We start from the raw sequence: 15,607 nt of genomic DNA, 5'->3' as shown, positions 1-15,607 counted from the left end.
TAAACAGCTGCATAGTAAGAAAAAAATTCTTAACAAGTGAGATAGTAGCCTCACCTTTACACTATTAGCCACCTGTCACAGAAAGCAATACAAAAAAATTGTCAGTTAATACTAAGAAATTTCCATTCACAATTAATGCAGGCACAATATACTTTGATACATTCGAACTGAAAAATAACAGTTTGAGGAAAGGCACTTCAACAGAATTTTGCAAACTCAATGTGTGGTGACAATGTTAATTAACTCACCCAAGAGAATAGAGCTGATATTCCAACTCCAACTCCTATCCATAGAAGTGGTGATCCTCTGAAGGCAAGTAATTTACAAGAACACAAAACAATGAAGATGATGGATATGTATAAAAGTACAAATCAAATGTGCATGTGTTCATTGTCCAATAAGAAATGTTTCTGAAATGCATAGAATGACATCACAGATTAGGAATATAGACAATAGACTTTTTGCAATGTTTTGAAGACAGAAATACAGAACTTTCATACATGTACGTTGGTGGTGGTTGTGCAGGAAAAGGAGTTGCACCAACTGCAGCTGTCTGTGTGCCAGTCTTTGAAGCTGCATCAAGTTGCACTACAGACTGATCCAGCCCTGATGTCATCAAGAAGCTACTTTAGAGAAGCTCTACAATTAATTCTGGGCTCCAAGGAAACCTCTAATTAAGGAATTTAATTCAAATTACTTAGTTGTACTCAACTATACTCTCAACAATAAATGACATTTTGATGTGATGTAGCAACAAACATGGATTTTCAATCAATACATTTATGAAATTATGAGTGACCCATTCAAAATTCAAGTACAGCCTGTACTTAAAAAATGCCTAAGAAACAGACCTCAAACACAGAATAAAATGCAATGGATGACTGTTGAGAAATCAATGCATGTAGATATTAGGGTTTGATTCCTTTTTTTCTTGATAATTACTTGTGATTTGTGTTGGCTTCTTTTACTTCTTAATTATGTTATCTTTCATCAAGCAATTACCAAATCAAAATGTATGAAGATCACAAGAACAAGGAACACAAGATATAGCCACTCAGCCAAGGAAAAACCCCTATCTAGGAGAAAACCCAGTCAAACTCTTCCAAAAGTAGATTCAAATGAGATAATCTGAGACCCTTTTGACCTAGACAAAGACCTCCTCCAATCACCAAGTCAGCCCTTCCGATGAACTCTGCCAAATTCTCCAAGTATCAGCTTCTGAAATGCAACTTCTATCCAGAATTTTGGCCACCCAGCTACAGAATTTCGGACCTGCAGCTACTTCAGAAATTTCGGCCCCTGCAACTTGCCCAGAAACCCTAAAAAACTTTGCATGTGTGAGAGAGAGAAGCCCAAGAACTTCAATTGGTCTTCCTCGGCTTCTATCTTCCTTCTCCTTGACTTCGCTCTCTTTTTCTTGTCCTTCAATTGCAGATCGAACTTGAGAATGAGATGATACCAAATAGGTCAAGCTCGACTTCTATTTATACTACTTTTGTTGGGTCGAATAGCCCTAATCTGGGTCGACTTCATCAGAATAGGGCCGACTTAGTGAGGAGGTGACAAATGACATTTTTGACTCAAAAATAATTTTCTTTACATGATACAAAAGCCCAAGAAGGGTCTAATAAATGTGACAATGACTCGTGACAAAACCTAGAAGCCTTCAATGGAGGCTATGACCTAGAAATTAAATAAAAGAGCACGAAACTCGTGTTTCAAAATAATTTTTCTTTTACAATAAAATTTTATTTTTACATGATGACTCAAATACAATTATGAAGACCAACACTAGTTACATTCTTCAACACTCCTTAACTAGAGAGGTATTCATAATTACATATATACAAAGGTACATGGAAGATCTCAAAATGACATGAAGAGTCACAGCACACGTAGTGTTACAGATTAGAAACTTGACCATGGTATCTAACCGGTTGGGACTAAGGTGTGTTCCAATCTTTAGCCATTATAGGTACCATCAAGCTTTAGCTCTAACATCAACCCAAAAATCTAGGTATTGTATCCAAGGTCGAAGCTCCATAAGACCAACGATACCCTCCATTCTTTGGAATCTAGGCATCATCACAGATCGGCCAGATGTCCTCCCAAGCATCTTGACACCCCAGGATGCTTCATCTCTCCCTATCTACTAAATTTGTAATGTCTACTAATCCAAGCATGCTTCTGAAATATTTGAACTTCTTATTTGGAAGAGATTTCGTCAACTACCGGTTCATCAGTCGAAATGTATAGTAGATTTACCACACCATCCTGCACCAAACTTCTAATATAGTGGTATGTTAAATTATGGTATGTTCTATGCTTATAACAGTTTACTTCTTTTTCTTATTATATTCCACCGATTAGCAATCACATGTACATAAAGTAAAGTGCAGATAGAACATTAAACAATCGACAGAAAACAAGCCAAGACAAGAGACACAAGATGTGGCGGCTAGCCAGGGATAAACCCCACAATGTGTGGGGAAACCCTTTGATCAAATCTTCTTTTATCTTCAATAATTCAGCAGAGAGAAATAGTACAATAAATCTGATTCATATCAGCAGTAGCAAACCCTAGATCAGTAGCATCAGCATTAGCGGCTTCATTATCAAACTAGGGCAGACCATATCTCACAAACCGACAGTCGGATTGACTTCATTCCACCACCAAAAGTTTCGGCTTCCAGAGGAGGTTCAGATGAACCTACAGCGCAGTTCAGATGAGGAGATCTTCTAGGCCACGCAAGTCAATCTTTACTTCTGCAGTTGCAACTTCAGTTTCAGCAGTTTCCGGCTTCAAACTAGGGCAGTCGATATCTTTCAAACCGTCCGTCGGATTGACTTCATTCCACCACCAAAAGTTGCGGCTTTCAAAGGAGGTTCAGATGAACCTACAGCGCAGTTCCAAAGAGGAGATCTTCTAGGCCACGCAAGTCAATCTTTACTTCTGCAGCTTCAGTTTCAGTAGTTTCCGGCTTCAAACTAGGGCAGTTGATATCTTGCAAACCGTCCGTCGGATTGACTTCATTCCACCACCAAAAGTTGCGGCTTTCAAAGGAGGTTCAGATGAACCTACAGCGCAGTTCCAAAGAGGAGATCTTCTAGGCCACGCAAGTCAATCTTTACTTCTGCAGTTGCAGCGTCAAATTCAACAGCTTCCGGCTTCACATGTATGAGAGAGAGAGACCCATTTCAGCACAGTAGAGAAGAGACTCATATCTGCGCAGTAGAGAGAGAGAGATGTGATGAGATGAGTGAATCCAAATGAGGAAAAGTCCTCTTATATTTATACACAACGTTGGTGGGTGAATAGATGCGACTGTTGGGCTTCTAAGCCTACATGAGTTGTAGGTCGGCTTGATAATAATTCCATAATCAAAATAAATTCATATCTCCATGAATACTTATCGGAATTGGATGATCTTTATATCAATCCTACACCTCTCGACGAGAGGAATCTAATAAAAATATTATTAGCCATGAATAAGATGACCCACATGAAGTTTTGCCCTGGTTTCCAATTTTAACATGGTAGTTGTTATTGATATGCTTCATCTTGGCATGGAACACGGGGTCTTTAGATATCATGATGTTGCTTTGATTATCACAATTTATAATTATATGATCTAATGGTCCTCTAAACAAATCTGATAGAAGCTTTCTTAACCAAACTGCTTCTTTTCCGACTTCACATGCAACGATATATTCGACTTCAACACTACTCAAAGCAACGATATCTTGTTTTCTACTCATTTAGGAAATCATTGTGGATCCCAAACTGAAACAACCACCGGTAGTGCTTCTTCCATCTATCACACTACCACCCTAATCAGAATCGTTAAAACCTATTAATCGAATCTCCTCCCCATCATATTTTAGGAAGTGATGAATAGTTCCACATAGATATCTCAAAATGTGTTTTGCAGCTATCCAATGAGCGCGACAAGGTTCCATCTGAAATTGACTTAGAACATTTACAACAAAGCATATATCAAGTCTAGTCTTCACCAAGTACATTAAGGAGCCAACCAACTTTCGGTAACTTGTGGGATCAAAAGGACTAGAATTGGAACTTTTTAACTTTTTGAGATTCGTGATCCTGGTAGATGTCATAGGCTTGGAATCCATCATATCGAACTTTAGTAACATCTTGATTATGTATTTTCCTTGACCAAGATATATCTCACCGGGTTTCTACCAAACTTCCAAGCCTAAGTAGTAATGCATAATTCCTAGATCCTTCATTTCAAATTCAGTTGCCAACATTTTCTTACATTCTAGAAGTTTGCACTCCACACCTGTGACAAATAAATCATCCTCATATGGAAGTATAAGGACTAGTTCATTCTTGATTATCTTGATGTAGAGGTTTGCCAATCCTTAGAAGATAGGCATCCATTCTTACGTGCCAAACCCAAAGAGCTTGCTCCAAGCCATATAGAGCTTTCTTTAATCTGCAAACATGAGTTTCCCTACTATTTATCTCAGAGACTTATGGTTGTTCAATATATACTTCCTCATCTATGGTTCCATTTAGAAAGGTTGTTTTGACATCCATTTGGTGGATATTTCATCCCATAATGGCTGCTAAAGAAATAAACATCTAATAGCAGTGAACCTGGCAGTGGGAGCAAACATTTCTTCATAGTCTATTCATTCCTTTTGAGAGAAACCCCTTGCAACAAATCTTAATTTGTATTTGTCTATGTTTCGATCAACGGCATGTTTGATCTTGTAAATCCATTTGGAAGTGACAACAGATTTGTCACTAGGTCTAGGAACGATTTCCCAAACCCCATTCTTCATGATAGATTGATATTCTTCCTGCATTGCTTTCAAGTTTCTTCCATTCTTCTTGATGAGCAGCGTCTTCAAAAGTAGTTGGTTTTGCTTCAATTAACTTCGTCATGTATGTTGGATATCCCGAGTATCTTTTAGGCTTCTTGCTTTCTCTGAATGTGTCCTTTGTTGCTTTGTGTCCTTCTACTTCTTCAAGTGTAGCTTTCAACCAAGTTGGTCTCTTCTTTGCTTCAAGAATGGTAACAGGTTGAATAGGTTCACTTGTTCCTTCTTGATTTGTAGGTGACTTATCATGTTGCTCTTCTTCTTCAAATAATGGTGCATCTTCTTCATTAGATTCAATAGGCATATCCTTGGATCTTTTGTAGGAATGATTTTCGTCAAATATGACATCCCTGCTAACGTCAATTCGCCTTTCTTCTTTGATGTAGATTCTATAAGCCTTTGATGAAAGGCTATAACCAACGAAGATATCTTTTATACTTGTAGAGTCTAACTTCTTTCGCTTATCTTTTGGAACATGAATGTATGCAGGACATCCAAAGATTCAGAGATGGTCTACACATGGCTTCCTTCCTGAGAATGCTTCCTCTGGTGTCATATTATTAAGGATTCTGTGGGGACTTCTATTTTGTATGTATATTGTTGTCATGGTTGCTTCTCCCCATAGAAATTTTGGTAGGTCTTGATCAAATGTCATAGTTCTTATGCATTCTTCAATGGTTCTATTCTTCCTTTCTGCTACTCCATTTTGTTCGGGATTGTAGGGAACTATGAGCTCCCTCTTAATGTATGCTTCTTTGCAATAAGCTATAAGTTCCTTAGAAGTATATTCACCCCCATTGTCGAATCTAAGGGTCTTTATCTTTCTTTCGATTAGGGTTTCTACTTCGGATCTAAATTCCTTGAACTTTTCAGATACTTCATCATGTCTTGAGAAGATAGTGCCATGTCTTTCTAAAGTGATCATCAATGAAGGTCACATAGTATAGGTGGTCTCCAAGAGATTTAATAGACATAGGTCCACAAACATCAGAATGAATGAGGTCTAGAATTTCTTTAGACCTTATATCATTGCTTGTAAAAGGTTTCCTAGTATTTTTTCCCAAAGCACGTCCCTTGCAAACTCCTTCATGGTCCTCTTTAATGTTGGGGATGCCCTTCACCATTTGACTTAGAGAGGGTATTAGCTTGTAGTGAATGTGTCCATATCTTCTATGCTAAAGTTCGATGGGACTAATTTCCATATGAACAAGGGCTTGAGGAGATGGTGTTATGACTCTATATCATCTTCCCTCACGGATCCCAATAACCCTTGCCTTTTCAAAACTAGAATAATTTCCCCAAACCAAAACTTTACCATCTACAAAAGCAACCCTATCTCCTTTATCTTCTAAACAAGAAATGGAAAGTAAATTCTTTTTCAAACTTGGGACATAGAGAATGTTGTTGAGATGTAGCTTTCCTCCACTTTCTAGCTCCAATGATGTAGATCCAAGGCCCTTGACTGTATAGTTGTTGTTCTCTCCAAGCTCCATTGAATGTGATGATGAACCTTTTGATAGAGTATGAAGTTGTCCACTTTCTCCTGTTATGTGTCTTGAGGCTCCACTATCAATAATCCATGCATTGTCATCATCAAGTGTACCTGTAAGTGCAGCCAAGGATCCTTCACTCTTGACTCCTTGATAGATTGTTGATGATCCTTCCAATAATGCTCCCTGCAATTCTCAAGAGATTGAGTCCCATCTTCAAATAGCTTGCCATTGAGAGAGTGATCTTTTTCTTTTTTCTTTTTTCTTTTTCTTTAATCAAGATTGCTTTCCTTCCCTCAAATGATAGCCAACAAAGTGCTCTTCAAATAGTCCTTCCTTCACGTTAGCTCTGATACCATGTTGAGAACTCAATGCATGTAGATATTAGGGTTTGATTCCTCATTTTCTTGATAATTACTTGTGATGTGTGTTGGCTTTTTTTACTTCTTAATTATGTTATATTTCATCAAGCAATTACCAAATCAAAATGTATGAAGATCACAAGAACAAGGAACACAAGATATAGGTACTCAGCCAAGGAAAAACCCATATCGAGGAGAAAACCCAGTCAAACTCTTCCAATAGTAGATTCAAATGATATAATCCAAGACCCTTTTGACCTAGACAAAGACCTCCTCCAATCACCAAGGTAGCCCTTCCTTCAAGTAGATGAACTTTTCCAAAGTCTCCAAGTGTCAACGTCTCAAATGCACCTTCTATCCGGAATTTTGGCCCACCGGCTACAGAATTTTGAACCTGCATCTACTTCAGAAATTTTGACCCCTGCAACTTGCCTAGAAACTCTAAAAAACTTCGCACGTGTGAGAGAGAGATGCCCAAGAACTTCAATTTGGTCTTCCTCAGCTTCTATCTTCCTCCTTCTTGATTTCACTCTCTTTTTCTTGTCCTTGAATTGTTGATCGAACTTGTGAATGAGATGATACCGAATAGGTGGAGCTCCACTTCTATTTATACTACTTTTGCTGGGTCGAATAACCCTAATCTGGGTCGACTTCATCAAGATAGGACCAACATGGTGAGGAGGTCACAAATGACATTTTTTACTCAAAAACAAATTTTAATAGGTGGAGCTCCACTTCTATTTATACTACTTTTGCTGGGTCGAATAGCCCTAATCTAGGCCAACTTCATCAAGATAGGACCAACATGGTGAGGAGGTGACAAATGACATTTTTTACTCAAAAACAATTTTCTTTACATGATACAAAAGCCCAAGAAGGGTCTAATAAATGTGACAATGACTCATGACAAAACCTAGAAGCCTTCAATGGAGGCTATGACCTAGAAAATAAATAAAAGAGCATGAAACCCATCTCCAAAATAATTTTTCTTTTACAATAAAAATTTCCTTTTACATGATGACTCAAATACAATTATGAAGACCAACAATAGTTACATTCTTCAACAATGACAATGATATTGATACAAACAGGTTGTTGTGCCAACTAAAGCTCAACCAACTTTAGCATTTAGAGTTAGTTCCGAAGCAGTATTGTCAGAGTCCCGAGTCTGGACTAGCCTCACCATATCATCACTGGGACAAGTAATTCCTAGAGACTCTTCTATCATAATCCTCACCTGCCAAACTCCTCTGAAACTAGCCGGAGCATATTTTTAGTATGCTAAATCTTCCCAAGACTTAGGCCAGCCAAGTCCTAAAAGAGTCTGAGTCTGACAACATTGCTCCCATGACTGATAGTTTGCAGTATCTATCACTATAGAAGTTTTCAGCCCAATTCAATGTCGCAGACTTCATTACACATTATTTTTTAATCCTGCTAGAACAAATCCCAAATAAAGTAGGAGTTCCTCAATGTATAGCTAGAGGTATGGCTACAATGGATGAAATGCACATTGATTGAGTAATTGTCGCCATGAAACAAAATGCCCCCTAATCTCACATTAGGAGCAGGATGCCTTCTAATAAATGTCCACAGGGATTTGCAAGGAGAAACAAGGTAGCATTGTGTAGCATAACGCTAAATGGAATCACTTCGCAGAGGTTCTCTAGCTGAATCATTGATAGATGTTAATATTAAAAGGGTGCTCAAATCTCTGCAAAACAGATTTTCAAAGTGTTGATAAATATTAATGACTATCTTTAACTTGATATTTTGACTTAGGATTTAGAGATTGGCTCTTCAGAGGTCAAGTCAGGTGGTAAAAGAGCTACACGACCAAAACTAATAGGTTGCACACAGAGATGCCCATAAGCGCACACAAACAAAGCTCGCAAGTGTAGATTCAAAGCTCATGGGAGCAAACAATGGTGGATAGCCCACAAACATAAAATGGTGGTGCTTCGAAGCAGACAAGGATGCTCGTAGGTGTAGAAGGGTGGAACACAAGGATGCAAACATTTGTTAACCCATGATTGAAGAGAAAACAGAGTGGCATGCAAGTGCAGATTCAAAGCACACAGGAAGTGACAAAGAGTTGCACATGAACAAGAAAACGATGCTTTGTAGGTGCAGAAATGGGCATCCTCAAAGACTTTGAGAGCACAGACACATTTAATCAAATATGTCCCTCAAATCTCAGAAAGTTGAAAGGGAAAATCCCTTTAAATCTTTTAGAAACAACAATACAAACAGTATGAGTACAATGTGGGAATGCAAATGCAACTCCTAGAAAATGCCAAAGCTAAATCTAGGATAAAATGAAGTAAAAAAGGATACAATAATAGAACAGCCTCATAGACATGTATATAACTAGATAAGTGAATAAGTCCAAGGTTGGAGGACGATGATGTCGAGAGTGCCTGAGTCTAATAGCCGACGAAGAAACTTTTTTCCTCCTTGGACAACCAACCAGCCAGCACCCCTATTTGATCAGCACATAACATGATTTCAGGATCCTCCATTACTTGCTCCAAACAAATCTCTCTCTTCCATTCGGCGTTCCTTCTTGAAAGAAGGTGGGTCATGCATCAGCAAATACCTTTAACCATATTGCAATCATGTGCTTTTACTTAATGTTATGGGCACACTAATATGGATCAAGGGGCAAACTAGATGATTGACCAATCTTGATTGTATTCTTGTTCTCTCACTTCACCTAGGAGGGGTTAGTCTTTCACTCTAGTCTAGTAGGACCTCCTCTCAAGCCTTAGAATTTTATGAAGGGCACTACTAGGGAGGCTTTCAATGAAGTAGCATGTACAAGATATTCTATACTTACCACTTTCTATCTCTCCCATTTTTCATCTAAATTCTTTGGGTTGGTGGTCATTGGTCATGGGGATTAGCACCCTTTCATCCTCATCCTTGAGTCTATGCCAGAAAACTTTGCCCTGGAGGTTGATGCAGCTAAAAGAAAGATAAAAGCATAAGAAAGCCTCACTGAAAGAAAAAGAAAAAGAAAAAAAGATAAAATCCAAAAGATTGTTGGGACATTTGATTAGCATATGGGCAAAAGCCTAGCATGAGCTCTACCCCCTCATTAGCCATCACCTAGTTCCTCAAGAACATAATGCTTCATCTATTAAAAGGAACTCTTATATTGTGCCAACCCTGATGAGCAACAAATTGACTCATCATTTTGAGGTATTGAACGCAAAATCTCAAAAAGCAAGCTTGGGTTCTTGAGTTATGAACCAAAACCAAAGCAAATCATAAAGAAGTAAAAGGCACACCAAAGGGGTGGAAGAAGCAGGCCAAGGAAAGGGATAACTCATGCCTCCACGATTGCTCCCTCCTTACATCCATACACAAATGATGTTGGACCTCCATTCGCAGGTCACTTGGCTATGGCACCTTGCCCTAAGGTCTTTCCCACTTTGTTGTCACCATTCTCACACAATCCTATGAATTGATGGGCTACCTTGGAACATGTCACTTCCCCTTCAGGGCTTGAAACACCTAATAGGGTTATCCATCTAACCATCCCTAACATAAGGAAAAAACAAAAAAAAATGGAAAGAATGGGACACTTATGAAACAAAAATATTTCTTTTAAAGAAATGAACATGTATGCTTTATAGATACATAAGGTTCTTTATAACATGTTATTATCTTCATCCATTGTGCAGCATTCTCCTTTAAAATCCATTGTTACCACCATTCATTTGTTTCCAAAAATTTAAGCCATAACCACTAAATTATTAGGCATTAACATTAAAATTCTCTCTCTAGCCCTCCTTCATTTAACACTTAGTTATACCACATACCATCTAACCTGTTGATGTTTTGTAGTTCGGGCAAGTACATCTAGCCTTGTGCCTTGACTAGAAGGACCTTGTTTTGCCTCTTTGGGAGCTTGTATGCGACATGCAAGGCATGCATGTGAGTTGCATGCGACATGCGTAGTTTGCATGTTGATTGCATGCGACATGCATGTGAGTTGCATGCGACATGTTGAATTTGCATGTTGATTACATGCAACATGCAAAGTGTGTAAGTGAGTTGCATGTGACATGCATGAGACGTGTGTAATGCAAGCTAAATTTATGACTAGTACTTGAGACAAAGCAAAGAAAGCTAAAGATAAGAAAGTTAACTAAAGTTAAGTAACTTATCTTCAGTTAACTTGACGAGCTAATTTTAGCTATTGATCTTAGCTTAGAAAATTTATAAATTGGGCCTAAGGGTTGAGGCAAAGACACAACAACAACACTAGCCTCAGGAGGAGTGTGATACTCCAATGTGTTGAAAACTGTAGTGAGTGAAGGTATTTTTTGGCTCGTGCCTTAGCCAAAAAGACCACGAGTTGTCCTTCTTTAACCATGGAGCGAGTCCATGGAGATGGTGCGCTTATTTCTAGTTTGCGGGAATAACTTCACGAGTTCATGCGTACTGTTGGAGGATCAGTTTTGTGGACACTTATTCAATTCACTATAGGATTGGTTGGCAATTTGAGTTTAGTTCAGGATGAGTTGGGACTTCACTCATTGATTAAAGAAAGGACAAGTTATAACTCCAGTGATGATTGGAGAGAGAACCAATTCGACTCAGTTCACTTGTCAATCATAACCAATGTTATCAGAACTGAACTGGAAAGCCCTCTGAACTGGTAACTGGTTGGAACCCGTAAAAAAAACCACACCAAAAAATCGGTCGACCAAAATCACATAAAATATTCAAATTTCAAAGAAAAACATATATATTCATGTGCATCCATATGAATCCAAATCATTTATGCACAAATAAGAAAAAGTTGTGCTATATATTCATGTGCATCCATATGAATCCAAATCATTTATGCACAAACACGCAAAAGTTATCATTTATATAGCATGTAAGAGTGCACATGACCAAAATAGCATCGAGTGTAATCCATCTCTGACCCAAAAATACATCAACAAATAGGCTCTAGATGGCCTCTAGCATTCCAAAAAAATCACGCTACAACAAATGCATACTGTAATGACCCTTCTAAACTAATTAACTAATATAAGGTTTTAAACTTTATATTAAAACTGATTTGATAAACTTCATATTAAAAATAAATATGAGTTAAACTTTAAAAATAAATATGAATTAAACTTTATAATAAATATAAAATTTAAACTTTATAAATATATATGATATTAAACTTCATAAAATTAAAGTTTATAATAAAAAAATATATAAAATTTGAAACCTTATGTAAAAGGTAACGCATCGACCAAACCTGAAATATAAGCAAAGTACATAAGATCAGAGGGATAAATATCTGAGACTGAAATGCATGCGGAGGCGTGTCGGGAGGAGGAAGAGCAGTGGCCGTAGGCGGGAGGGCGGCCACCGCCAAGCCTGCAATTACAAAACCATTGATCTGAGCCGATCACGGGGGGGGATGAAGGCAGAAAAGAAGGAGGAGAAAAATCAGAAGAGAAGGGAGGACAAACCAGAGAAAGACAATTGACCAAGGGAAGAGCTTTAGGTATTCTGAGGTTCTGGGCACGCGGGACAGTGAGCTTCTGCGAGAAGCTTATTGGATTGAGTAGCCAGGCTCTACTCAGTCTGGCTGGGTGGAATTGGTTTCCCGGTAATTGGATCAGAGTAACCACAACGCCATCAACTACACCAAAGCAACACCAGAGCAGGTAGCAGTTCAGGTAGGCGTCTAAAATCCCTTACGGTTACTGCATTTCAGTTTTGATTCTTACCGTATTTCAGTTCTTGGTCTTTACATATGGTATCAGAGGTATGTAAAGACCAAGAACTGAAATACGGTAAGAATCAAAACTGAAATGCAGTAACCGTAAGGGATTTTAGACGCCTACCTGAACTGCTGCTTGCTCTGGTGTTGCTCTGGTGTAGTTGATGGCGTTGTGGTTACTCTGATCCAATTACCGGGAAACCAATTCCACCCAGCCAGACTGAGCAGAGCCTGGCTGCTCAATCCAATAAGCTTCTCACAGAAGCTCACTGTCCCCCGTGCCCAGAACCTCAGAATACCTAAAGCTCTTCCCTTGGTCAATTGTCTTCCTCTAGTTTGTCCTCCCTTCTCTTTTGATTTTTCTCCTCCTTCTTTTCTGCCTTCATCCCCCCCGTGATCGGCTCAAATCAGTGGTTTTATAATTGCAAGCTTGGCGGTGGCCGCCCTCCCGCCTACGGCCACCGCTCTTCCTCCTCCCGACACGCCTCCGCATGCATTTCACTCTCAGATATTTATCCCTCTGATCTTATGTACTTTGCTTATATTTCAGGTTTGGTCGATGCGTTACCTTTTACATAAGGTTTCAAATTTTATATCTTTTTTTATTATAAACTTTAATTTTATGAAGTTTAATATTATATATATTTATGAAGTTTAAATTTTATATTTATTATAAAGTTTAATTCATATTTATTTTTAAAGTTTAACTCATATTTATTTTTAATATGAAGTTTATCAAATCAATTTTAATATAAAGTTTAAAATCTTATATTAGTTAATTAGTTTAGAAGGGTCATTACATACACTCCCCCTTCAAAAACTTCGTCCCGAAGTTAGAGTTTTTTTTTTTTTTATCTGATTACTTACGATAGTAATTGGTACTTCCTTCTTAGATTTCAAAATTTTTGTTTTAATGTCAAGAGACTATAAAATTAGAGTTTTAGGTTTATGATTTTAAATGGATAATTCTTACCCTACCCAGGTTCCCAAGCTATTCTAAAATCATCCTATCCTTCCTAGTCTCTTCCGCTCCCATCCTATCCGTCCTCTACTGGAGTATGCCATGGCGTCAGTTTTACTGACCTAACCATTCATAACTCTAAGGTGACAGCGTCGGTTATACCGACCTGATTCCCAATAGGCATCCGGCAGTCATCATCACACCTCTAGGGGAGCGTGATTCACACAGTCCTCCCTTGACTCCAGGGTTCGGAGGATAAACGGTGGGTAACACCAGCTTATTGGATTGAGCAGCCAGGCTTTGCTCAGTCTGGCTGGGTGGAATTGGTTTCCCGGTAATTGGATCAGAGTAACCACAACGCCATCAACTACACCATAGCAGGCAGTAGTTCAAGTAGGCGTCTAAAATCCCTTACGGTTACTGCATTTCAGTTTTGATTCTTACCGTATTTCAGTTCTTGGTCTTTACACGTACCTATCATCAAAATCATTGCCTTAATTGGGATTTTCGTCATTGTTACCACTCAAACTAACAAGGGACCTAAGGGGAATCCCTAAAGGGAAAATGTTAGGCCAAGGGCAACAAATGGAGTCTTAGCTTACTGTCGCCTCAGCTAAGGCTCCCTTCTCTTTACAGACTTTCACCGATGGGAGAAGACCCGATATGTGTGAAATCACTAATGAAGGATAAGTCAATGGATATGAGTGACCCAAATAACCCTTTCCCAAAATTTGAAGGATAAAGATTGCTTAATTTGTAAGCAAGGTACTAAGTAATCTAGGGAAAGGAACAGGGGATTTGAGGGTTAGGTTTATGGGATAAAACCTATGAAGGAGTTTCCTAATCCCTAAAATCCTTTTTAGAATTGGTATCCCGGATGGTTCTTGAAAAATGGTATTTCAAAGGAGTGGGACCACACGGGGCCAAGTGGACCCAGTCTAGGGTATGAGGAAGGAATGTAGCAACTAATGATATTCTTACCCTAAACAAAGTGGGGAGAGTATCAAAGAAAATATAATTACTCAAAGATGTTCGTTTGACACTAGGAAGTGTTAGCTTTGGGGATGGCAGGGCAAGTTTTGGTCCCAGAGCTAGGGTTTGGCTTTTCCCCCAACTCCATCGTTGGAATGACTTCAAATTTGGAGGAGAGCTAGAGGAAAGGCCAACGTAGCAGACCCTAGGAGATCGAATTTCTTCAGTGGCTAGCTTGTCAGGAAATTGATGCCCTAGGCACCCCAATATGGCTAGACTTGGGAGAAGGTGAAAGAATAAGAGTTTTGGTGACCACCCTTGATAGATCAGTGCCTTAGTCCTTGCGAGAATGGAGTCTATGTTGATTATGTGTAAGATTTCTTGGTTCCTAGTTAAGGAGACCTCAAAATTACTTCACAAACCCTCTAGGTCAAGTGAAAGCAATCTTGCAGCTTTTATACTTCAAATGCACAAGAGGAATGGCTTATCAAGGTCAAATTTACCCCTAGGAGATTTCGCTCACACTACATGGCCCATACATGGAGAGAACGTTATAATAGAGACAATCCCACAATATTAAGCAATAATTTGCATGCAACAATTAGCCCTAAAACAACGAAAATCCCAATCCAGCATATATGACAAAAGTAACAAGAATAACATCAAAATTTCGTACTTACATGCAGTAGAGTATATCCAACCATTCACAAATGACAATAGAGAAGCTCCAAGAGAAGATAGACCAATAACCATACATCAAAATTCATCCATAAATGCTCCAATTCATCCTCCAGAAAAAAGTGCAAAATTCTCTAAAGAAAAGAGAGATCCAATCCGAAGTGATGACGAGAAATGCTCTCACCTCACTTGTATTTATACACATCTTAGGAGTTCGAATTAGCCTCCTTGGCCTACATAAGCCCCAAAAATAAAATAATGTGCTAATAATACAACTTTTGGTGACAAGCTCACCAAACTAGCTCATAAATGAAAGGTAAGCCTCTCAAGAGGTCAAATAATAATCTATGCATGTTGTAGGGCCCTCTAAGCAGCCTAATAAGGTCCACGGGTGCCATCATGAAGGATAGGACCCGCAAAAGCAGTGGACAAGGGGTTGGCCCCTTGTAATAACCTGTGGTGCTCCGTATGACATGTAGGGGCACACAAGTATCCTCATAGGTCTCCAAACAAATCGAAAATGCTTGTAGGTGGCCTGCAAGAGCTAGGATGA

The 15,607-nt window shown here is 38.7% G+C and overlaps 1 protein-coding gene across 2 annotated transcripts in view; it reads right to left on the bottom strand.

The window, feature by feature from the left end:
- The window catches only part of TIC40 (hydroxyproline-rich glycoprotein family protein), a 285,802-nt gene that overhangs the window by 255,043 nt on the left and 15,152 nt on the right, over positions 1-15,607 (bottom strand). For both annotated transcript variants that reach the window (XM_089416433.1, XM_089416432.1), the window contains exons 2-4: positions 501-606; positions 249-306; positions 55-72 (exon numbers count right to left, since the gene is read on the bottom strand). In XM_089416433.1, the coding sequence (XP_089272559.1) occupies positions 55-72; positions 249-306; positions 501-606 (182 nt within the window). The remainder of the gene's footprint in view (positions 1-54; positions 73-248; positions 307-500; positions 607-15,607) is intronic.

This window comes from Pinus tabuliformis, chromosome 3_2, assembly GCF_031772625.1.
Source record: "Pinus tabuliformis cultivar Carrire ecotype Pingquan chromosome 3_2, CPIR1, whole genome shotgun sequence".
NCBI lineage: Eukaryota > Viridiplantae > Streptophyta > Pinopsida > Pinales > Pinaceae > Pinus > Pinus tabuliformis.
This window is presented reverse-complemented; position numbering and strand designations above follow the sequence as displayed.